Consider the following 26,543-nt stretch of genomic DNA (forward strand, 5'->3'; position numbering starts at 1 on the left):
TCGAGGGCCATGGCGGGGGTGGAGGCCATGAAATGCCTCCGACAGAGGCCCGCCACAGGCCTCGATGCCGAGAAGGCCTAGCCCAATATTGCCTGCGGCGGTGGCGAGGCCTCATGGTGGCCCCCGCCACTCGGTGATGGAAGGCAAATTTAAATATGCAAAATAATGTTAATGACAGAATTAACTACTTACCCGCTCCCGCCGTCCATTCTGCAGCGATATTGCTGCCGGTGGCCGGCACTCCCATGCCTTCGGATACCCGTCCGGGGATCCGATGCAGGACACTGGTGGGTAGGGGGGAGCAGGTAAGTATTTCAGTGCGGGAGGTGGGGGAGTGGCATCAGAGTGATTTGATTGGTGTGGGGATGGTGGGAAGTGGTAAAGATTAAAATTTGTGAACTTTGGAGTGGGGGAAGGTCAGATGCACAAGGTAAGTATTTGGTAGGGGTCGAGGGCAAGGAATGAATTGTATGATTATTGGTGGGGTGGAAGAGGATCAAGATCAATTTATTTAATATTTTAAGATGAATGCAACTTTAAATATTTAGATTGCAATGTAGGGCTCGAAGCCCTTTAAAAATGGCATCAGCGCCTGTGCAATGAGTCTGTGCTGACCAACAACCACCCATTTATACCAATCCTACATTAATCCCATATTCCCTACCACATCCCCACCATTCCCTACTATATCCCCACCACTCTTGTAGCCACAGTATTCATGTGGCTGGTCCATTTCAGTTTCTGGTCAATGGTAACCCCCACAATGTTGACAATGGGGGTTTCAACGATGGTAATGCCATTGAACGTTAAGGGGAGATGGTTAGATTCCTTTCTGTTTGAGCTGGTCATTGCCTGGCACTTGTGTGGCGCGAATGTTACTTGCCACTTATCAGCCCAAGACTAGACGTTGTCCAGGTCTTGCTGCATCTGGACACGGGCTGCTTCAGTATCTGAGGAGCCGCGAATGGTGCTGAACATTGTGCAATCACTAGCAAACATCCCCACTCTGACCTTATGATGGAGGGAAGGTCATTGATGAAGCAATTGAAGGTTGGGCCTCGGACACTACCCTGAGGAACTCTTGAAGTGATGTCCTGGGACTGAGATGATTGAGCTCCAACAACTACAACCATCTTCCTTTGTGCTAACTATGACTCCAACCAGCAGAGAGTTTTCCCCCTGATTCCCATTGACTCCAGTTTTGCTAGTGCTCCTTGATACCTTGATGTCAAGGGCAGTCACCTCACCTCTGGAGTTCAGCTCTTTTGTCCATATTTAGACAAAGGCTGTAATGAGGTTTGGAGCTGCATGACCCTGGCAGAACCCAAACTGAGTGTTAGAGCAAGTTATTGCTGAGCATGTGCTGCTTGATAGCATTGTCAACGACCCCTTCCATCGCTTTGCTGATGATCGAATGTAGTCTGATGGGGTGGGAGCTGGCCAGGTTGGATTTGTCCTGCTTTTTGTGCACAGGATATACCTGAGCAATCTTCCACATTGCTGGGTAGACCCAATGTTGTAGCTGTACTGGAACAGCCTGGCTAGGGGCGCGGCTAGCTCTGGAGCACAAGTCTTCAGTACTATTGCTGGAATGTTGTCGGGGCTTATAACCTTTGCAGTATCCAATGCCTTCAGCCATTTCTTGATATCACATGGAGTGAATCGGATTCACTGAAGACTGGCATCTGTGATTCTGTCACACTTTTTGTACATTACTATCTCCACATTTACAATGGAAACTGCCTACGTAATCTCATCACTCCTTAATTATAGCTTCCTGCCTCAGTCTTGCATTTGTTCTCCCCTAAGCCTGTACTGCAGATAAACCCCTATACACCCATCAACTCTACTTTTTTACCCAATCTGGCATCAATGTTGCTACTTAAGTATATATAATACAAAATATAAGTAAAAAGGACAGAATGCATGACTTTAAAATGGGGACTGAATTTCATCTGAGTTCCCTAATCCAATTTTCTCCCGTGCCCCACACCACAACCCCCCCCCTCCCCCACCCACCTCACTCATCCCCACTTGACTTCCATAGGCTATGGGCGATAGACTATGCATATAAAACAATCTAGGCTTCTGAGACACGTACAGGCCTTCGATAGAAATATTGTTTAGAGGCATTTCATCACAAAAATGTACAACTTTAAAACTATAAATCTTGATTTGTATTAATAGGTCTTTGGCCTCATGGAGAAGATAAGATGGTGGCTGAAAGAACTGTCAAAATATATTTTGAACTGTTTTGTTGGTTTGCCTAAATTTTTCTGATTATTCAGGTTTGGTTGTTTCCATACCATGTTAGTACTTTTTCACTGAAAGTTTATCTACTCACTATATCATTATATCACTACCTCTTTCCCGCTATCTAATTGGAGAAAATATATCGAGGGAAAATTGCTTTATTTTCTTTAAATTGTTAAACATCTGTATGAAGTCAATTAAAAGCTGTAATTCTGTCTGAATATAGTATAGTCCCTTTTCTCTCTATTGAAATTTTTCTTAGCCTTTTCTGAACAATCCCCTCATGGTTATTTACAACTTTCTACCGCAAGAGCATTCATTATGAACAGCAGAAGAAATGTTTGCAAAAGGGCAGATTAGGATAATGTGTATATTGCCTCCCATTAAAGACAATGTGAGGCTTTCGTTCTAGTAGCCTTGATAGAAACTGACAAAATGCATCACACTCGAGGTTGGCACAGTCAAGTGTCAGGTGGCCCTTGGGCTCTAACCTGCAACCTCTGAATTCTTATCACAAGACCACGAGGTTGTTGCTGACATTATTCTCAATATGTCTACCCCAATCAATACTTACTAATTTTGTTACAGCAAGACTGTCCGATTAAAGTATGAATGGGTAGCATAAAACAGAAATGTATTCACTACCAATAAATCAAACTGCAAAACTCAAAGTTTAATATTTTCAATGTAGAAAATTTCATATTTCCAATGATTTCAACAATGGATAGATGCTGAAAAGCTAGAATATTTACTATGTGAGCAGCCCTATAACTTCTATTTAACTTGTTGTTTTGGGAAGAGATTGGGAGGGAAGAAGGTGACTGTATACGAAATGTATAAATGTTAAGTGTCTGTGTGGACACAGACACCATTAGAGCTAAAGTGAATTGGATAAAGAGCTGTACAAAATGATTATCCAAAGCTTATTCTGCTGTCACTCTTCTGTTTAAATAGCACTTTCAGAATTAACATAGAAATAGCCTTTGGAATGTTAATCTTTCAATATGATCCTTTATGAACTCAACATGGATTCAAAATGCTTCTTTTCATTCCTTTTGTAGCACCTCAGAAGAAAAAAAATACGTTAGTCGATATTTCTTTCTGGGTCCATATTGGGTTTTGTCAGTCTTTGTGAAAGGCTAGTTTGTCAGCAATTATCTTCTATGCTTGCATACAGCAAATGGAATTACTATAGAGAAATCGTGCATTAAAAATGTAGCTTAGGGTGCATGCCACTCTAACTTCAACATTGGTAGAAGCTTGTGGATGAATGCATGCGCAGAGCTCTCTCCTGGGCATGATAATTGAGGTTTCAGCCAGGCAGTTCTCCACATACACTAGCTAACTAAAATCTAAACAGCAGCTACTGATCTGGTATTGGTAGCAGCAGTCTGATTACATTATTAAAGAGGCATAACTGTCCTGCTCGGGAGGTGATCGGTTCAGTTAACAGTTTGTGCAGATAGCAATATCGACAGCATAATCTAATACAGAGTTTGTTGTAAGCTTTTTTCAAAATTTAAACTGTGTGATTTCAAAAGAGAATACTTCAACATTGGTTGCAACAACTACCATTGAGTAGGAAGCTTTGGTACATAAAAAAATCCTGCTTTCTAAGCATGCCTTTTAAGAGTAAAATGAATTTGCATCCACTGCTACTAGTATATAATTGGTGTCACTGCAAACTGGGCCATTGATATTACATTGATTGAATACAAGCCAGTAAACTAACCTACCCTCTTAGAGTAAAAGTAGCTACCAAATACTGTGCAATATGTTAGACCACTAGAGAGCTAACTCTATACTGAAACCAAAGTATTGCCAATACAATCTTATTCATTACACACTACTGTTGTGATGTCACTCAATATATCCTGTATCCACTGTGCATTACCACAATGACACCATCTGGTGTCTTTCTAGGATGGGTGACTGCAGAGGCAATGATAAAAAAATGCTATACTTAGTGGTCACCAAGTTTAACAACATGTCTGCCTGTGTTTGTGTCAGCTTATTTTCTGCTACTTATACCTCGCTCGCAGTAAACTTAATAAAGCTAACCCTTATTGCTCAGTTTATTTTCCAGAAAATTAACTCCAAGCTAATTAATGATTTAATCAAATTGAATCAAATTAAAAATTGTAAATTATATTTCAAAAGCCTGAAAAAAAATTGACCATTTACAATGAACAAATATCCCTTTCAAACATTAAAGAATGACCATGAAGTGCTTCTGATGATAATGAAAGCTGTCTAGCCCTCCTGCTTATCAAGGATTCACCAAAGAAAAAGTACACATTGTTAACATTAAATCCCTATAGGGGACCTGAAATAGCTTTCACTTAGCATTCCATTTTAATTGCTCGGCTGAAATAATTCCAATCTGTTTTTTTGGCGTGCCACTAATTAAAACTGCAAGATTACACAGAGAAAAATAAATACATCATCTCTGCTTGAAAATGAAAGTTTTCTTGAATGACAAATATTTTTAATCAGAGCCATATGCACAGGAGCTTGGAGGGCGAGCTTAATCTCAAAACCACTCCAGCAGCATAAAACAATTCAGTGAGTTATAATTAATGTCACAGTCATAACAGCAAGCTCAAGCCACTGTTTTTCTTTCTACTTAAGGAGAAATAACTAGCTGTTATCTCTGCGCCTGCAGAGCCTCCCCATTGTAGATTCAATAATACAAGAGGTTTCTTATCACCATTCGAGGTGAATGATTGTAACTGTGATATGTTTAGACAATGTGTTGTATTTAACCCAATTTACAGGTGCCCCAGCTTGGCCACAGCAGTAAACACTGGGGACTAATAGGGAATTAAACATGTACAATAGACTAACTCCATTTACTCTCAAAACTGAAATGCATTTAGTAAACTCACTTAAAGAGACAGCAGCCTCCTTCAGGGCATGTGCTGTCATTTGTTATTTTCATCATGGGGGAGGGGAAAATCTGCTTTTCGTTGCATTTATCTTATCTGGTGCCGTGACCAAGTTTGTCAGTACAGCACTGCAAGTACTACAGTTTATTTTGTTGTTCAAATTTGACAATTCAAAAGTGGTATGGTTCTTTACTACACAAGAGTTGTCCAAAAAAAAAAAACAATCTATGTAATCCATTTACATCTCACCCTTTTCAGGAAATTCCTATGCCAGACACTACTTTCATTGGTTAGTGAAACACTAACCGTAAAACAATTTTAAAGTATGAGAATCCCAACAGTCTGGCCACTAGATTTTGATTTTCAGGGGTATTAAATACTGCCTACACAGGCCTTCAAAAAAATGCTTTATCTAACGCTGCAATATCACTGGAAAAAAATATACTGCCAGAGGAATCAAAGGAGACGATTTATGATTTCATTCCGATTGACGGCCGATTAAATTAAAACAGATCAGTGTTGCAATTCTTGGGCAGGTGGCTCTAGCCCGGTGACAGCCTCAGAACTATTAAATTGGTGTGGAGATGGAAAGCCTTCCGCTTGCATTCACGCACTTACTGATCAAACTGTGACAAATGAGATGTTACTGCTCTTGTAAAGCAAGGCTACAATCTGTCAAACCTGAACATAATTTGTGACCCTCTGTGACATCTTTTTTTCTTCTTAGTTTGAATATTGGAACAGTTGCAGAATTCCCCAATACATACAGTGTGTTGAGAACACAATTTAATAAGCTGGTACAAAATGCTAACTTTAAACTACTTTACTATTCAACGACATCAATAATTCGACCAAGTTCAATAAAATGGCATTTTATAAAAATTATTATATATCTGTATACCACTCAGCTTTTTGAAATTTCTAATCAACAGTAATTCTAGTGGGAGGGTCCTAATTTCCATTAACAGCTGTCACCTTGCCACATTTTGAAAAAGATTTGAAGCATTTTAACTCTGTTAAAAACAGTTTTTCTTTCCTTAACTTTTTCCCCTTTGTTCTCAGGTTGGATTTTGATCTGGGTAATTCTAATGATCTTATCTAGGCGTACGAGTAGAGTGCAGATGCAAAAGAAATAGGGTTGCTGGAGTAACCATGACTTCAAATTCTAATAGCTGGATTTATCACAGCAGCTAAAATAACTGTACAAGAGGAAACATCCTTCCAGGTGCAGCTAGCATAGTTTGTATGATGGATAACCTAACATGTGTAGAAAGGGTAGGAGAATATTGCATCCGTATTTGGCAAATGGTGCTGTAATGAGAACTAATCCAGTCTATCACGATGAACTTTTGAGCCAGCTTTTGAAATGCCCAGACATCAGGAGCTGTCATCAGTCTTTTGTTCTCCCCTTTATGCAATAGGGGCCCTGGTCAGTGCACTGAGAAGAGGCCTACACTCTGCTAACCTTGCCTATTAAAGGCAGGGTCTTAACAGCTGTCTAGAGTGCTAAGAGGTCACAAACACAGTTTGCTATGCCAACAACTACTACTCATCCCTAGTGAGCATGCCATGAGACTTACGGTCAGGCTGATGTCAAGAGTGCATTACAGGCATTTGCAGTTGTTAATGCTTTAAGAGGAAAGGAAGACTATGTTGTGCTAACAAGCTATTGTATGAAGCAATAAAGTATTGCATTTTCCTGCAGTCTATTTGACTAAATTGCAGCCATCAAATTTGTATTAACTCATGACCCATTTGTCTGCTCTTCAGCTTTCTCACTGCTATACTTAGTAATCCTGGTTTCTTAAAAGGTTGCTTGAGAAACTATGTGGGGTATGTTGTGGTAAAACTATTGTGTAATAAAAAACAACATAAGAAACAATTGTTCTCTATACAATTCTCAGGAAAACATATAAAAGAATATTGTCTTTGCATTTGCAGCTATAAAACAAATATATACGTGCTTGTATGTATATATGGATATATGTATATGTATGTAAATAATGTGCTATCTTTGAAGGTAATTCTGTCTGGATTGAATAGTTGGCATTAGTGCAATACAAGCCAAAACAGTTATTTCATTTTTAATGAACATTTTATTCTGCTGTAATCAGATTATTGACATCAAGCCAACATGCACTGTGTTTAACCAGAGCCAATGTTAAGACTACCATTCAGAGATCACCACATTCCAATTGTGTCTTGTGACAACATTTTGACACTAGGAATGCAGAACTAGAGGTCTTAGCCATAGCTGTCACTTGCTTGTGTACGATTAATCTTATCTCCACACTTTAGCTACTCCCAAATATAGCCCAAATTAGACATTTAAACAGCTTGTGGGGCTTAGGTGAATATTTTAGGCAGTGATATGACTGCTTCACTTTCACAAATCAGTTAAGACTCTCTGAGTGGCTTCAGTACTCAAAGAAGTGTGCATGTGTGTACCATGCTTGTGTATATAAAAAGTACTGTTCAAAAGGCAAAGAATATAAATAAACACCTGACTGTGAAGGCATAAGATCTGTAATGAGTTGCACTCCAATTATGCATGGCATAATTCTGTGATAATATTTAAACTTTTGAACATTTCTTAGCTTATATAGTTGATTTTAAATCATCACCTAATAATATATAATTGTCATGTTTGCTATAGTAAATATCAGATCCTATAAAACAGGCAAATTAATAGCTTCCTGAGCCACACTTCTGGCTGGATTTGTCTATTTCAAGAAACGATGTCAATATAATTGAAGGTCAAACTGGTTCATTAACTTAACATTTACAAATTCTTTAACAGAATTTGCTGAAAAAAATTAGAATTATTAAGAATTGAAGGGTAAAATGAGTTTAGCTAATACAGATTTAAATTGAGAATCTTAAAGCTATTTGAGAATTGCCTCAGAAGCTTCTCTTGAATTTATTATAGCAACGTAAATTAATTATTATTAAAGTGGTTGACTTTTTAAAATGGTAAAAATGCTGGAGAAACAATCCATCAGCAATATAAAAACTAGAATTATCATTTGTATATCCAAACTCAAATGTATAAACCTTAAATGTGTTTATGAAAATCCAGTCTAATTCGTCACTTTGCCAGTTTAAATTGAATCAGAAAGCATTATTTTTAAAGTTTTAGACTGTTGCTAGCTAATCTTGCACTGAAAAAATTTCTGTCTCTTTGGAAATGATCAATATATGAAGCACAACAGATTATGGAAAAGTAAACGCTACACCTTTTAACAAATATAAATAAAAACACTTATAGCAACAGGAAGAAAATATCTTAAGATTAACAAGGAATCAATACAAATGTAATTCTGAGCTTTTATTTACAGTGCTGTTTTGCTTCTGTTTGTCCAGGGTTCATGAACCAGAAGTGACAATCTACATAAATGTAAGTAAACAGGGTGGAATCAAAAATCCTTCTGTCCGTTTGTCACTATGATACATTCGGAATCTAATGGACTGTTTTATAGTCTGGTGAATGGATGGTGGCTATGGCATTTACAAAGTTCTGTTAAAAATGTGATAGCTGCCATGATATGTTCATTTCGCCTGTGATAGTTGCATTCAACCCGCATCTGCACCGATTAATACAGGTAGCTTTTTAAATGCTAGTAAACAAAAAAAAAATTGTGTCTGAGAAAACTAGCATTGATATTATCCAAATGGTAAAATACACTTGTTGGGTTACTTTGGTTGTTAACCAACAATAGGATTCCTAAATCTTGCATCTAATTAGCTGCAAATTTGGACGAATAAAATGCTTATTCTGCAAAAGATTAGTTTAGGAAATTTAAGAACTTTAAAGAAATGGATCTATTTCAATAAAAATGAGCCATTCAAGGTAATGGATTCCAACCCTTAGCAAGCACAAAAGTCAAATGTTCTAAGATTATAATCAACTTACTTCCCATTCGACATGAAATATAAAAATATCTTTAGGCAGGGAAATAGCACGAGGGGATTAATTCTCCATTTCTGAATTCAAATGAGGAAGTTGTTTTGGAAGGCAGCCAGTCAGAAGGAGCATTGTTTTTTTCTTCCTTTTGAAAAAAATACTACTTGGGGAGAGTGTGGTGCAGCTGGAAATGACTCGTGTCCCTCGCTAGTTCCTCCCTGGAGACCCTCCAAAGGGTACGAAAATATTCACCAACACTTACCCCTTAATTGTATTCAAGCTCCCAGAAGGCAACACTTGACAAAAATCACCATTAGCTCCTGACAGTACAACATGTTCAGGAAATGCTTACCTGATCAATAAAAAATCTATGGGGACTTACTTTACAACTTTGGAATGGAATAAAAAAATCTTCCTTTTATCCAATATGATAAAGTATGTGGTAGCATTTTTTTTTCTTCTCTTTTGTTTTTATCTACTGGAAATGCTAAAGGCCAGCAGCTTGTTATTACAGAAAGCTTCTGTCAAATTAACAAGTAAATGTCAAAGAATGAGAACTAAAAAAAATCTCTTATTAAAAACTTATTTACATTTTGATTTTGGAGTTCCATAAAGCCAATATAATTAATGAGAACAAAAAATATATACGTGGTGCATAAGTGAATGGCAATGAACCCACATATGTGAGTGAGTCTAAACATTTTAGAAAAGACCTTTCTAAAAGATGAAGTAAAGGTTGACTGGAAATATTACATTGGTTACTTCTTCATCAATTTGTAATTGCAATTTCTCTATGTATTTTACTACGCAAATTGGTTGAGTCAGAAGCTATTCATGGCTGGTACCTTTTTAAATTAAAATGAGATTTTAGAGTCTCTGCTTCATAGAAATTTCTAAAGTATAGTACAAAATGTCATTTTAGTGACATGGAGATTGTGCCATATTTGGTAATGCAGAAGCACAATGAAAATGTAATCAAATATACATGTATAGTTTACAATAAGTTCATTCTTTAAAGTATGTTACATGAGTGACTACATCAGCTATGTTTTCAAATAAAGCATCATTACTGCTCTGCTTCACTAATGTAACATCATGCTCCAACTGATTGAAGTATAATAAATGGTCAAACACTCAGAACTAGCTTTTCTATGATCACAGACACAAGAGCCCCGATTTTAGCCTGGAATGGGAATCAATGGGTGGAATGTGAGGTGAATGCCAAATCCCACTGACTTCGGTCATGTGAGGCCTGGGTGATTTTAGGCCTCGTTTACATGTCACTGGGTCAGCTTCCCACCCTAACTGGGTGCCAAGCAGCAGCTGGCCGATGGACAGGGACAGAAATTTGGGTGTCAAGAGGCTGTTGCCAACAGGTAAGTTGTGGGAAAGGGGTTTTGGGAGGGTCCTGCTGGAGGTAAGCAGGAGAGGCCTTAACTGCTCCTGGACCTGCACTGGAAGTTAAAAAAAAGTACTTATTTGTGCTCTGGATCCTCTTGCTGCTGTATTCAGCTGACAGGAATGCCACAACTGCTTCCCCACTCAGGCCACAGTTAAAATTGCAATTGGAGCCCAATGGCATAATCAATGTCTGATCTGCATGTTAATAGAAGTTTCAGGCGCGTGCTCTTGCCATCTGATCAGAATAGCAGGTTAAAATAGGACAGCAGGAACTGTGCAGAACACCGGCAGATTTTAACTGCCCACTTGCTCGGTTTCTTCCTGGTGGGTCGGATGAAAATCACTGCTAAAATGTCTGAAGTGTATCAATAATTGGTATCAAACAACTTTTTGGGCAGAGAGTTATATTAACAGCCATTGAGTAAAATGGTCTGTAATCACAATAGTGTATTAATAGGTGATAATTACAAATTAGTAAATTAACACATATTGCCTCAATTAGCTTCAGTAATTCTAATACTGTACCTTACTGGAGGTTTTACTGCAAAACAAAAAGTAATATTGTTAAAATGCATAAGAAGAAACCTTATTATTTTAGTCATTATCTATCTTCATGTTCCAACAGCTCCATATGAATTTAGGCATTGCATAATACAAAAACCAAGAGCTAGTGACAAGACGATGATTTATGCCTCCAGCAGAATGATTCAGAGGGCCTACGGAGGGTAAAGTGCAAGAGGGGTTGGCTAGACAGCTGCTCTCAGTGGGCTTACTTTGGCAGCGAGGCTGTAGTTACCTCTTGTGAAACCTGTACCTGCAGACGAGCTGATCCACAACAACTCTCCACTAGCAGATGGGGTGAGGAAGGAACTGTAGATGAATATTAAAGGAACACAACAATTCTTCAATCAAACAATAGATTCAAACATTGGCAAATGAACTATAAGCCATTGCGAAAACAGGTGCTGGCATTAACTTCACAAAATAATGCAGATTCTCTTCCATGTTGCTGTAAAACAAAACTAAATCTAAAAACAGTTCACATGGGGAAAAAGAAAAAAAAGGAGGAGTAACCTAGCTGTATGATTGCTTCCAAATGGCAATCATCTTCCCAGAGGGCAACACCAACTTCAAATACCTTCATGTTCTGCATCCAAATTTGTGCTTCATTAGGCTACAGAGTTTTCAAGGTTTCCATTGTAGACACTCTAATTGCCTATTTGAAGCAGTAATTCAAGTGTAAGGAAGGACCCCGATATCAAATTCAACCACATCACAACAAATGGGAGTGCCATATTGATATATGTGTGTATGGGTGACTGGGAGTAGAACAAAAGGCTGCTATTTGTCTGAAGGCTCATGGGGAAAGATGCCATATCAAAACCAGCACAACATCCGTCAGGCCTGTCTCTAACTTCCCTTATCAATTACTGAGCTGTCATCTAAACTCTTGCACATAAGCAAATGTTAAAACATTTAAAACAGGCCTGCATAATGGATGCTGACGCAATGGCAGAGCTATATCTTGGCAGATGTAAAAAAACAGTAGCCACCAAAGGTGTTACTGTACTGCATTTCTGTGTAAACAGTAGCTACTGATTCCACGACTGAAGAGTTTTACTTCTGAAAAAAAGAATATACTACATTGTGTATTGAGCATATTGCATTAGAACAATTACAGTTCTGAAGACAATGCCACTGGAATAATTCTGCACTTGCTGGTACAGTACTGACAGCACGTGTGCAAGTGACAGGCGCCCAATTATACTGTTGGATTTTTTTTATTCAGAGATGGGTTGAAGATAAGGAATGGTGATTGCAAAGATTTGATGAGTGTAGGTTATCAGCATTTAACATCATATTTTCTACAGGTTGAAAAAAGTGTATATAAAATCAACAGAAAATTATTGTAAGTTGAATATTAAAATGGGCTTTATGGTGACTGTAGTTAGACTATGGTTGCTATGAAGCAAAATTCACAGAACTGTTTTGAAATTAGTCTTACATGTATTGATACTTTTGAGACTGGAATGGTACTAGCTGCATTAAAAGTGCACTTTTGGTGACAGAATGGAGAGATCCTTGGTGAAAAAATCAGTACAACAATGACATTACAATGACAGTGTCCCTTTAGCTGTGTCAGCGTATCACAACATTTTTGTTTTGCAAATTCGTGACATTAAACATTTCAGGACACATTAATAAATTGAATTATGTTGTAAAATGACCCATCTCTTCTGTTCAATGTGGTACCTGAAGTGGATTAGCTCAATTTCTTATTTATTTATTCTGTGAAAGATGGCCACATTTGAAAAGGTAGGTCATGTGGATTTGATTTGTGGTGGTTTTAAAATGCAGTCTAGCAGAAGGTGATAAAGGGGATTCTCTCTCTTTCAAGAGCCATTACTATTAACATTTAATTACAAAGTACAGTGAGTGCTCCTCTTCGAGGAGTCAGGTTTACCAGTTCTGTATAAAACATTGAAGCATTACCCTTCCAATTTCCACATACTATTTATTTTAATAATGCATTTTTTTACTGAAAGTTTTTTTTTCTCCCATCATGTTCTATTTTCTGTCACTTGTTGGCAGTTCAAGACCATGCATTCTCGGATGCTTAGAAAGGTGGGGCGGTCGCACTTCTACATGACCATATCAAACATAGCTTTGTGAATGGTTGGTAAAGAGGTACAATTCAGGTGACGGAACCCAGCCTGCATCAGTTCCCTTGCTTCCCATCACAAAATCTACCCACCCCACAAGCTCAAGATTGAATGTCTTGTTTTCATGGGTAATCTTCTTTCTGGTGAATTCTGCTAGGAACTGAGAAGCAAGTTGAAATAGAACTTTGGAATTCAAACTCTCTACCTTGAAATTGGAAGAACAGTGTTTGACTAGGTGCTTCTTTATTGAGTCTGTTTCTTTACTTAAACAAACATGTGGGGAAGGAGTCATAAATTTCTGCTGTTGAAATGATCAACTAGAGTTTGATAAGATCACTGAATCCACTGTAGATTACAGCCATAATTATTTATATTTTTGAATTTTATGTACAATACATCACCTGCATCAAACATCACTCTCAAATACGTCAATTTAAATACATTGAATGTTATGAAACAAGTTTGTAAGGACTTCTAAAGTCAGCTGGGTATACGCCAAAATACAACAAATATGAAACTGTCCTGCATGTTTTATTTAACTTACCTGTGCACATTTGTAAACAACACATTTATTGGCATTAAGATTTAGCATGCTTCTGTCATTTCAGTTATATAAAAATTACCAAAACATTATAGACCACAATGGAATATGACTATTTATTCATACTGTAACTTACATTGTACCAAAAAAACCAAAAGATTTATTTAAGATTTTTCTTAATGTCTGCAGAAGGAAAGGCTTAATGAAACATTTGGAGATTAAAAGCACACCATAATGCATCTTACCTTCTTTCAGCATGCCTACTTTTAGGCATTTCATGAAACGGCAGGCCTGGCAAGACTTGCGTCTACGCTTTGTGATTTCACATTCATTTGTTGCTGGGCAGCTGTACTCAATGTTACCTGCAGTAACAAAAAGACAAAAAAAATCACAGAAAAATTTAGATTGAGCATTCTACTTTAAGAACACAGTGCTGGATATCTGCTGATTTCTTAAATCAGTCCCAACTCTTCCTCTCTTTGCTCTCCTTCCTCCCCTCCTCCCCAACCTTCTCTGGCCCTCTGTGGTTAAATACATTAGTGTCTTAATGAAAATGCATTTTGTTTATAGTCCTCTGGAGAGGAGGGTCATCACACAGAGTGCATAAATTGCTAGTGCAGACAAGGCAGGTTGGCAGTGAGTGTAATTGTAACCTTGATACTACATGTTAGCAGTACTCAGGGTCCATCACATTCCCCTAGAAACATATGCAACTCCCTGTAATTAGCACCGCATCCACCTGGGACAGCAGCTCTGATGAAATATTTCAGAGTTAATCACACTTTGTAAACACTGATTTATATTGACTACCCTTCTCTGAGCCGATGCTTCCTCATTAAATAACAGATTAGTGGAACACTAAGAGACTAAATACTGAAAACTCCTCACTCAATGCAAAACCTTGTGTAAAACAACAGATCTTGGAAAGAAATCTAACCATATATACATCCCCTTCACACAAATACTTAACAGTAAAGGTTACAATTCAACTTGTATTCAGAAGACAAAAATTGTGCAATCTCCAAATGCAGGAAAGAAAATTAATGCTTGAAATTCCTAACAATGTTTACCTGTACAAAGAAAGAATAACATTCTTAAAAGTGTATTTATATTTATTAGAACAGAGAGGATCATTAACTTTGCTAGCAGAAAACTGAGCATATGGTCCAGAAGTTTTATTTTTTCTTTTAGAATAAAATGATCTCCCTCTCTTGTCTATATTTGCTTAATTGAGGATATTAAAAATTAGGAAAACCTACTGGGGTCCATTTGTGGAAACATTTATGGCTAGATGCAATCTGTAACTTGCTGTAAAAGTGTCTTCATAGCCACATAAATGGAAACAGCGATTGGTCTGCATAATGTAGCATATGGGGCAGTGATTGTGCAGCTAACAGACCAGTACCATTAAGCACAGTAGCCATTGATGTGGCATGAGACAGGAACTGCTGAGCAACAAACAAAATTAGTGACCAAATACTGATTCCATTCTAACCTAATTACCTGTAGATACTCTTAGAAATTAAATGGTGATGCACTACCACAAATGCAATAATCTAATAGATTCAGGTATTACTGGAGAGTAGGAGCTTTGTTGCAATGGCTCTGTGTTGTGCATTATGCCACCCTATGCACTGCAAGTCCTCAGTGAAGCTCTGAATGTTATGCAGGGATAGAAAGTTCCAGTCATCTTAAATATAACCATGATTTCAGATAAGAAGTCATACTTCACGTCAAAAGACATCACAAAAATTATATGACTCGATTGCCATTGAACTGATATTCTATAGATGATGCATAAATTGTTCAAAGCCTCAGCCCTGGTCCATCTAACTGAATTTTTTTCCTTTAATCATTCTATCGCATCATAATTTATATGAATGCCTTGTACAGAAATCATACAAATGAACACAGAAACGGAGCAGGTAAACATTGTTAATAGTGGCACTTACCTGTTAGAAAAATGGTTCAAAAAGTATTCGTGCAAAAATTATTTTCACATTTTAATCTCTCATCACCTTCATTAATTACCTTATGGATCATTAACTAGTCATTAATTACTGTACACACCATTAACTGCTCATTTTCATTTTGGAAATTAGAAAAAAATTGTGCAAGTTTCACCACAAAAGGAGGGTATTTACATCATAATTTCAATCTTTATTCATTGGAAATGAGAGTATATACCTGAGTTAGTGGACACCTGAGAATTTAAACCAAAAGAGAATAATGTGTGCGTTTTTTGTTAAGAACTACAAAAAGTTGACCAAATTTCAGTTATACATTAAATAATTGTACCTTATTGTACAAATAGTAGTAAAAGAACAATGCCAATGCAGAAAGTCCAGTCAATATCTATCTTTAAAAACATCTCAGTTTTTTCAAAAATACAGGAGGGAGTGACTGTATACAGGAACGTTTCGAATATTTAAGTTGTTTTTCTTTCAGCATGAATTCAATTGAAAACAATCAGCTGGATCCTGCTAAAAATAGTGGAAATGACAAAAAGGAGTAATAGAGGAGTAAATATATCCGGTATTCCTAAGGAAATGTCCAGTTTGACATTATTTGCTGTGAACAATTGCTGGTCTCTTTACATTGCCTGTGGAAAGTCTTTTAAACTGAGTTTGATTTTTTTTTAAAGTACTTGTTCTTCGGACAACTTACTAACTGATTTGTTATTTTGTCAACTGATAACTGCCCCTAATTTGGGGTGATCAGCTAACTAATTAGAAACTGAATAAAGCAAAGTTGTTTTATTCGTGTTGAAATTAAGAGTACATAGTAGGGCCCTTGTCTAATATGTGTTGTAATAGTGTACTTTTTTATACTTTTATTACAAGAAATTTGTAAGAATATTTGGTCGAATAGGAAAGAGGTATTATTACCTTGTATAGTGCGCTTGAAGAACGCTTTGCAGGCCTCACAGGAAGCAACGCCATAATGATATCCCGATGCTATGTCACCGCAGACCAAACACAATCTTTTGGGCATGGAGTTCAACATGTACTCGCACTTGGTTTGAGAGTCTTCGGCTATAGTGCTCGAACAGTCGTCGTACCGTTTACGGGAGCTGCCGTTGCTGCCCAAGCTGGTTGTCGTGTAGAGGGGGGGAGAGTCCAGGCCATTCTGGTGTCCATTCATAGTGGAGCTGTAGCTCCCACTGGCGTCCGACGAGCCACCTGGACTGTGGTGATTGATACTATCTGTCAGCGAGGCAGGGCTGGACGGCTCTGTCTTAATGTATGATGAGCAGCTCGAATCAATGTGTCGATCCTTGGCTGACATTCTGCAGAGAAGCCTGTGAAAAGCATTGAATTAAAAACAACATTCTTTAGGGGCTTTCTGATAGGCAAGGGACCAGGCATCATTCATTCGTTAGTCAATACAAGTTGTTCTACACGAACATAATCAGCATAAGGGCATGACAGAGGTTTATCAAAGCTGGAGACAGGTGGTAAACAAAACTTAAAGGTGGGGGTGGAGGAGAAGGACGAGGGGGTAGGGAGAAAGGAAAGAAATCATCCTCAAAATTGTTTCCCTCTCCAGGATAATTTCTCATTCAAATTCTACCTCAGGAACAAATCCTAGCAGTCATTGCGCAACAGTTAAAAATAAGTATTATCTGAATATAATCTGTTCTACCTTATTGCTAAATAGACTGACAAGATTTTAAAAATACAGATATTCTGGGAAAAATAGGCACTGCAAGGCATGAAGCAATTACTGCAGTTAACACTTTGAGATTTAAATGCAAGTTGTCTCAAAATGCTAATAGGAAACTTGTAACAAAAAAAGTACAATGGCAAAAATCCCCAAAGATTGATTTAATAATTTTTCAATTGACACAAATTAACCCCCATTTGAAAAACACAACCAAATCTCTGCGCTCAGTGCAGAGTGACATCAAATTTTGCATTGACAGCACAAAATGGAATGAAGTCAATTCTTCATCCACAAAAGGATAAGATCATAACCTCCCAAATAGCTTTTTACTGACAGAAAAGGTTTTCTTTGTTAAATATAGTTTTTAGAATTCCATTGCTCTTGCTGTTAATGTGAATTTTAGTGCCTCTAATTTTAAATTCAACTGCAGACCAGAATAAAAACCAGCACCTGACAACTGAATTTATAGATAGTTGCGCATGTTCCAGTCCCACATTAATAGTGCCATGGAATTTCAAGGGGAGAGAGGGAGAGTGCACTAATAATTTCCAACTGAAGTCTGTGAACATAATGTATTGGAGAGCAGTAATTACAATGTAATAAGTGGAAGAGTAAGTACTCTAAATTAGAGGAATTCACAGGGCTGTTGTAAGTCAATGCACATTCAGCTCTCTCTAATGTTGACTTGGGAAAAATTTAATCCCCACTCTTTGCCCCGAGTGGTAGTCAAGGGATGGGAGAGATATCAATTAATTACTGCTCTCATTAACAGCACTGGCTGCAAGGAAAATTTGTTGCAGGCAAGGTCCTTGACTCATGCAGTCTGGTAAAGAATGTCCCTTTGATAGCACACAGAGCTGGGCAGAAAGAGCAGTTACCTGCTTGGCACTTTAACACCTTTCTATATGAACAAAGAGAAATGTATAACGCACTATTAGGTAGAAAAAGACAAGAGAGAGCTGATAACCTGTTGATGGCAAATTCAAAAAAAACTTTACAACCCTAGAATTATATGAATGAACAAATGCAATTAACTAATTGCAAGATATATGACAGGAAACATTCCAATCAGAAAAAGATTTGTGTATTTCTAGCCTTACTTCTACCTTACTTGCATTCAGTTAAGTAAGAGCAAGATGTCAGTATTAGTGTTATCAGTTATTTTCTTCCATTGCTGTGTTTCCCCCCATGCTTATACTTGCTATGAGAATGTATTTACCTCCAGGTAGTAGACCCATTCTGTCTCCAACTATGTTAAATACATTTTCAGATGATCTCAAAACAATATAGTGAAAGAAACAGAGACTAGAACAAAACTAAAACAAAACAAGTAAAACAAGTTTTTTAAAACCTTATGTCCCTTGTTGGTTGTACTTATACTCTATTGAGTAGATTTAACACATTATCTAACCACTGCCACCTGAAACTTTCCATATTTCCCATTATTCACTTAAAAATTCGAAATTCTAAAGATTTTAACACACATACTGCATTGCAGGTTCTGTAAGAGGCTTGAATTCTATGTCCCTTATCAATATTGCAGCAATAAGAACAAAAGTTTGTGACGGTAGCAGTTCATATTTGGAGGACAGTCTACAAGCTCAAGCAATAGAGCATTTGCCCTTTGATCGGCAGCTCATTAGCTGAAGTGATGGTCAGTGCTTGGACTTGAATACTCTTGCCTCAGTTGAGTGAGTTTTGTGACTTCTTTGTTGGACTATGAAGAAGAGAAAATGGCATCACTCAGCTCATTGCACTTCAGTAATCTCCTATGGTTACCCAGAACCCTATGACGCCGACTATGACACCTTCCAAGGCAGCAAGTCATCCATAATGAGGCAGACAAATGGAAGAAAAAGTTCTCCCTTTTTCTTTATATCGAACCCATATAAAGGCAAATCAATGTGGTCGTCAACATATGGCCTCAGCACTTGCTAAACTGAATGGCCCCCTTAAATGACATGACAGAAAACTCGTTGAAAATTTCTAAGCTTACTAATCAAAAATTCCTGCATGTAAACAATGTTGACAATATGGCACTTTATACATATTTAAACTGTATCTTCAAATTGTTCAACATAATTTCTATTGTGAAAATTACAGCAAACTGACATGGCTGCCTCCATTTTTGATCCTCCCAAAAATATACAGACCAATAAGCATTGCTTACCATGCAGGAATTTCCTGCTTGCAAACTACAAACTCTAGACAATAATGCACCCTTTTAGAATCATGTGGTTTCCTAACTGATCCTTCCTGGATACAGGATAGTAATTAGCTTCAACACAATACTTGATATATTTTAAAAATATATTTTAAAATGTAGTCTCTGCGCAAAGTATTTTCAAAATAGTGATGTTTACAATAGATATTGAAAAGCACTGCTTTTCATCTGAGAATCAACCACACTTCGGGCTTCTGGCAACTTACAACTATAAAGTTATTTTATCTGAACTCAATGTTATTTGAAGCATTCTTCTGAATCAATTTCGTTTTCCATCTCATTCAAATGCAATTTTTTTTCTTGCTCTGAAAAGATTCTGCAAACGGAGGGAGCAACCTTCTCTGAATTTAGATTAGCAGTTCTGAAAGTAATCACTGTAATTCTTTTGTGCTCCAGTGAAAGAATCCAGTTACAATGTTAACGTTTCTGCTTTGAAGAACACACTGTAATTCACTTTTCTGCCTGAACTAATTGTACTCTCCACACAAGGTGCCAAAATATGGATCAGTCAATAGGAAAATGGTACCAAACTGCATTCAACTTGGAACGGGGGGGGGAAAAGCACATCTAGATGATATAGTATGTCAGGAATCAACACTGTAACGTATGATTTGGGAAAACATGACCATTTCAGTGTGACAAGGTGTCATTATGGAATCTAAATGATACAATGGCTTGTCAACTGCCAGAGCAAACATATCATCATTGCATTAAGGCATAGTGGTGAGGAGAGAACACTTTTTATTCTGGCAACACAGCATTTTACAGCTGTAATTGAGATTTCCATAGGTTAGGATTAAAATCCTGAGCATAGACGAAATGAGTGTCAGACGGTCAGAATGGGGAACAAAATGGGGTGTGCTGTTCTAGAAATGTACTTATTTTCTTTTTAAATTGTGTATAGAAATTTTAAAACATTACTTCCACATAGTTTGTGAATTACTACAATACAGAAAATAGAATATTCTATTAACAAACATCATTGGGTAGGTGCAAAGGATCTGTTGGAATTCAGAGTGTTAAAAGTGGCAAACTACAGATATTATAGCAAGAAGAGTTAAGAGGAAAACTAGGAGCTTGACACTGCAACTACTCATCAGAGTTTGACATTATGTCATGCAATCCTCTTAATAGCATACTGCAGTCCTTTACTCTCCTGGCAAGAAAGTGCCTATTGAAATATAACAATAAAGCAAACTACATTTGCTATAATGGAGCTGAACACATTGTCTGAAAGGGATAAATTAAAAAGGGTCAAGTGCAGACTGAAGGAATCTTGCAGAAAGGACAAGACAAGAATTCTCCAATCTGTGCCAGTTGAAGATCTATGATGTATATTCTGTGCATTGGAAATGGATGCAATTCTGTGAGAACAATCATTTCTTCAATCCATTTTTAGATTTCAAGTTTAATTTTATTTCTTTCCAAATGTTAAAAATAGTACACAGAGTCTTTAAGTTTTTTTGTGCTTATATTTTGCCTTAATGTTCTGTAACATTAGTCCTTGACAGCAGTCTGTATATTTGCTGTTAAATCATGCAGCATGCCAGAGAAGAACAATTCTTAAAACATGTTTTAATGATGGACTCCTAACTGCTATCATGGTGTTAATTTCATTTCTGATTAAACAACTCAGTGATACAAACAAGTATTACCCATATTAATATGTTAACTGTATAAAAGGTTTGTGATACTGCAGCACAAACCTTAAATGAGCAGACTAAAAAGAACAAATTTAAACATAGCTTAAAACATTTCCATTCCACTTCCCCACAAGAACAACCATAAACCAACCCAATTTGATTAAGTGACTGTTGTAAAATTCCATTGTTTATAGAATATTTTGACTCTTGGCAGAGTCTTTCCTGTTCACTGACTGGTCCTCCTACTCAATTTTAGTTGTATCTCAATTATGCAACGTCCTACAGTTGATGGAAAGATATCAAGTGGTCGACCTGTTACCCATCACTTACAGTAAAGTTCACAAGTCTTTATCAATGGTACCTGCCAGTTCAGAGTGCAGTCATGTTCAATTACATAAACTAGAAATGTCACCATTTCTATAAATGCAACTTCCATTTGCTTCTTTCTTTAAAAAAGCAGTGGAGGGTAAATCAAGACTTTACTGCATATTAAGAAAATCAAGGGGCTGAATTTTATGACTGGCAGGTGAAAAAAAATGGCGGCCCGCCCTGCGGAGCCGCTGCGATCCTTAGCGCGGCAGCTCACTAGCACACTAGCACGCCTGGGTCGGGCTGCCGCCCTCAATCAAGTGGAGGAGGCGGGCTGGACGACGCCATAAGCAGCGTCAGCTGACAAGTCACCAAGTGCTGGCGCCATGTTTAAATGGCAGCCAGCCTTACATTCATTCGGAATCACTTTAAAAATATTGCTGCTTGAGCAGACCAGCCAGCACTGAAGTTATTCAACCACAGATGCCAAACAAGTACCCCTGCAAGGCACCGGAGACAGCAGAGGTGCAAGGAAGGGTGGTCCCACGGAACAGCGCTGCCTCCCTGCTCACTCTCCTCCAAGCTGCACGGGCAATGCAGGAGGTCCTTTTCCCCAGTGATGGTAAGGAGAGGTTCTCCTGCTTGACCAAGCAAGCCTGGACATAGATTGCAGAGGAGGCCACCCACTGGAACTGGGCCCAATGCCGCAAGAGGATGAACAATCTCATGTGCTAGGCAAAGGTAAATGGCAATTTTTGTACGGCTCTGTTTGACCTGGGTGTTGCCACACAGAGTGGCACATGGGTGCCACTGCCATGTTAAAGGCAGAGAGATTGGGCAGGGAGGATTGATGCCACATGAGTGGCTGCATGTTTGCACCCCAGAGCATGGCACCTACATGACAGGCTGAGTTCGTATTATGCACAGATTGCCACCTTTGTTTTAGCGCCCCTGTTGTGATGTGCGTTATGTTGTTGTTTGTCAACGTTCAATATCTGCATCCTTGTTCTTCCAGGTGAAGAGGGCTGGCAGAGGGGTGCCAGACATACGACAACTTTCACAGGCTGAGGAGCAGGCCCTCGAGCTAGGTGGCAGCCAGGGAGGACGCGCGTTTCAGAAGTGGAGCTTGGGGTCCCGAGTGAACATACATCTCTTTGACAAACACATTGATTACTTGAAACACTTCATTTGTGGTGACAATGCTGTCATATTCATGACATGTACACCATTAAACCTAAAACTGTGCTCTTTACATTGTATCTTGCAGGGCGACGCTCAGAGTTGGCAATGGAGGCCCTGGAGAGATCCAGCACCTCTGAGGAAGAGACAACCTCAGAGGATGCAGCGTCCCATGATGCTCCCGCACCTTTCACCAGAGCAGATACACTCACTGCGATGGGAACCTGTTCGGCTTTAGAATCTGGGTCATAAGCTGGTGAGAGCACCACACACACGCCCAAGCAGCTGGCTGAGGCTGAGAACGGCAACGCCTCTGACAGTCGGAGAACTAAGGGTGGCCAGGCCCATGCTGAGCCCCAGACTGATGATGATCCTCTGGTGTCAACAGCACAGGGCATGCTGGAGATGCAAGGAGAGGTAAGGCAACATCTAGCAGAGATGACATAGGCCATGCGCAGCCTAGAACGGATGATGGGGGAGTCCATCCAGGCCATGACAGCTGCCATGTCCCAGGCATATGAGTCTATGGCATCTTCCATGGAGAGGATGGCAACCCTCTTGGAGAGCCACATTCCACAGATGTGCGCAGACCTGCAAACCCTCACTTCAGCCATGAGTTGAATGCAGCAGGGATAGGTGAGAGAGGGACGAGAGTCCTGGAGAGTATCTCTGTTATTGGTCATTCTCAGGAGAGTAGCGAGGTTCCTATGAGCCTTGAGAGGGAGGAGGCAAGCCAGCGCTCCATAACTGGGGTCCCTCCTCAGGGTGATTCCAATGTGGACACCAGCTCCTCAGCCCCTCTGCCGGTGAGTCCAACGCCAGCAGCCACGATGTCTAAGCACAGCCCTGCACTGGTGCAGGAGGCCCTCAGGCAGCCAGGGCCCTCCAGGCCTTGTGCGCCGCAGGAACAACCGCCCAAGTCATCCAATGCCAAAGGGCGTCCTGATCAGCAGCCTGCTTCCATTCAAGCTGCTAGTGCAGAGGTTGCACTGTGAAGGAGCACCCGCAAACATTTAAAAAAGACACCATGACACATATGGGTTATCACGGGTGACACACCTATGCATTAATTCCTTCTCACTAAATGTGCTTTTCTAACATGTGTCTCCTTTTTACTGTATGAATAATGCGTGCCAGCACGTGCCAACTGTGTTCTCCAATTACATCATTGACCTGACAGAAATGCCAATGTACGTAATAATATCATTGCCATGCCAGTATGTGTGATGTGGCACTGCACGATGCAGTACATGGGCAATGGCTTAGTCATGGGCTGCCAGTAATGGTGGAGATACAGATGTCACAGATGCAGAAGACTGCCTACCAGAAGAAGCATGGTGATGTGTGACGTGGGGGGTGTATTCTGCACCTCAGGCATAGTGGAAGCACTCAGCAATAAGGTGTTGTTGTGCATCCTTTGCTCTCTGCTCACCATCTCTGCGCTGCATTGATGCTCTTCATCCTCCTATGTGCATGTGCTGCTGCACCTCCTCTGTGTCCTCATTGTCTGAGGATGTCGCCTGCTCCCATCTCTCATCATCCTGCAAGGCCTCCCCCCTCTGTATGGCAAAGATGTGCAAAGCATAGCATACAGCAATGCTGTATGATGCGCACAACACTTTCTGGTAAGTACTGTAGAGCCCACCTGATCTATCCAAGAAGCGGAAGCGCATCTTCAGCCTGCCGATGGCCTGCTCAATGGTAGCTCGTGTCAAGACGTGGCAGGCATTGTATCTCTCCTCTGCATCGCTGATGGGGTTTCCCACCAGCGTCAGAAGCCATGTCTGCAAGGGGTAGCCCTTGTCCCCTAGAATCCACCCCTGGATCTGAGCTAGTGCCGTGACGAGCATAGACACCTGAGAATGGCGTAGGATCAATGAGTCATGGTAGCTGCCTGGAAAGCGGGCACTCACTTGCATGATACGCTTCCTGTGGTCACAGACTAGCTTCACGTTGAGTGAGTAGAAGCTCTTTCTATTCAGGAATGTGGCTGGTTGTCTGGCTGGAGCCTTGATGGCCACATGCGTGCAGTCGATGACCCCTTGCACCTGTGGAAATCCCGCAATGGTCCCAAATCCGAGGGCCTTCTGGTGCTGACTTTCAGGGTCCTTCCTGAAGCGAACATAGTCACTGGCCCTCCTGTACAAGGCATTGGTGACCTGCCTGATACATCGGTGTACTGCTGACTGTGAAACTCCACACAGGTCGCCAGTGGGTCCTTGGAATGATGCAGAGCTGTAGAATTTAAGAGCTGCTGTCACAGACATAGGGTGTCCAGCGAAGGCCATCGGCTACAAGTCATCATTCAGCAGTGCATATAGATGTGTCACCACCTCTCTGTACATCCGCAGTCGCCTCTGGCACTGGCCTCTGACATCTGCAGGTATGTCATGCGGGGCTTGTAGACCCGCTGTCTTCTCTGGCCTCCAAATCACCTTGGTGGTTGCTGCTGCTCGCATCCATGAGCTTCCACATGGCTGTGCCTACCTCCTGGTTCCACCTCCGGCGGATATGGCTCCTCATAGCACTTGGATCAAGATAGACAGGATGGACCAGCCCCATCTGTATGCTGCAGGTGAACTTGGTTCCTTCAGTAGGTCAATAGCACCTATCAGGGCAGAGAGTGGTGTAAATTGGTGCTTCAGCGGCGTTCCGGCATCACCTATACCATATGCCATGACATTGCTAGTCTTAGTTTTGAATAAGAGCAGGGCAGCATGAGTACAGTCATATTATTGACCTTGCCTAGATCGGACCACCGGCAACATGACCTTAAACCTGCTACCAATTTTGGTGCCCACCCCACACAAAGGGGTCATGGACTGCCATTGTCCCCCCCCCCCCCACCCCGCAAAACAGCATTGGCCAATTGCAGGGTCAGCTCCCTCCCCACCCCACCCGCCAAAGTTAGCGGGCGCAGAGTTGCCCCCTTTACAAAAGAAGGGCAAACAGTACCTCCCTTCAAGAATGCCGAGTTGAAACCCTACACATTGCAGTCCCGCACCCACCTTCACAGGCTCCGAGGACTGACGCCTCGATGCTGCCGGCTTTTCAGGGGCGTGAAAGTGAAGGCACTTGTGTGCCGCATGTCCGAATGAAGATCCTAACCTGCTGCCAGAATCACAGCGGCCTGCATATTAATGAATGCTAAGTGTCCATCTACATATTCTAATTTGGGTTCCATCATCCAGCTGCGGCGGGGGCGCCACAGTGCCTCGCTGCCGCCAGGAGGATCAGGCCGGGCCCTGCTGGCGTGGGGGTCCGTGACGGGCCTCATCCAGGGCCATCTTCAGGACCCCCACCACGATTCCCGACATCAAGGGCATCTTAAAATCCAGTTAGAAAACAGGCTAATTTCACTTTCCCTGTGCATTCATTCAGCGCTTTATTTGCCTTTCATATGGCAAGAATCTCTCAGCTTGTTTTTCTTTTCCTAAACTTGATGAAAATGGAATCTAACCTTTTGATAGTAAAGAGCATTGGTCATGGTTTCAAAATCTCAGCAATGAGTAGAGAGGGGCCCAGAGGAAATAAATCTAACCTCCTACCTAGTTTTCCAAATAATTTCAAAGAACCAACTGTGCGTAGGAAATTACTATTCAAAGACTTTCTTTGCCCCCTTCAGTTCTGCAACCAAATGAAGAAATGCAAATAAAAACTTTCAACAATATTGGTTACTAATGACGTTGCTCCATATGCCTACACCCTCATAGGATTGTGTCATGTTGTACTACAGCTCATCAGTGCCATTGATGATTCAAAAGCAGCCCCCAGCCATCCAGATTTACTATCACTTCCACAAGTAAAAGCCATAAGAGGGTTGGGTACCTTGCATGTTTTCCAGTTTTGGAACACCTTCCTGGTTATGTTGT

The 26,543-nt window shown here is 39.9% G+C and overlaps 1 protein-coding gene across 6 annotated transcripts in view; it reads right to left on the reverse strand.

Annotated features, from left to right (window-relative positions):
- The window catches only part of esrrga (estrogen-related receptor gamma a), a 264,814-nt gene that overhangs the window by 65,094 nt on the left and 173,177 nt on the right, over positions 1–26,543 (reverse strand). For all 6 annotated transcript variants that reach the window (XM_068045051.1, XM_068045045.1, XM_068045050.1 and 3 more), the window contains 2 exons: positions 16,539–16,951; positions 13,896–14,012 (listed from right to left, as the gene is read on the reverse strand). In XM_068045051.1, coding sequence (XP_067901152.1) covers positions 13,896–14,012; positions 16,539–16,951 — 530 coding nt within the window. The remainder of the gene's footprint in view (positions 1–13,895; positions 14,013–16,538; positions 16,952–26,543) is intronic.

The sequence above is a fragment of the Heterodontus francisci genome, chromosome 13 (genome assembly GCF_036365525.1).
Source record: "Heterodontus francisci isolate sHetFra1 chromosome 13, sHetFra1.hap1, whole genome shotgun sequence".
Lineage (NCBI taxonomy): Eukaryota > Metazoa > Chordata > Chondrichthyes > Heterodontiformes > Heterodontidae > Heterodontus > Heterodontus francisci.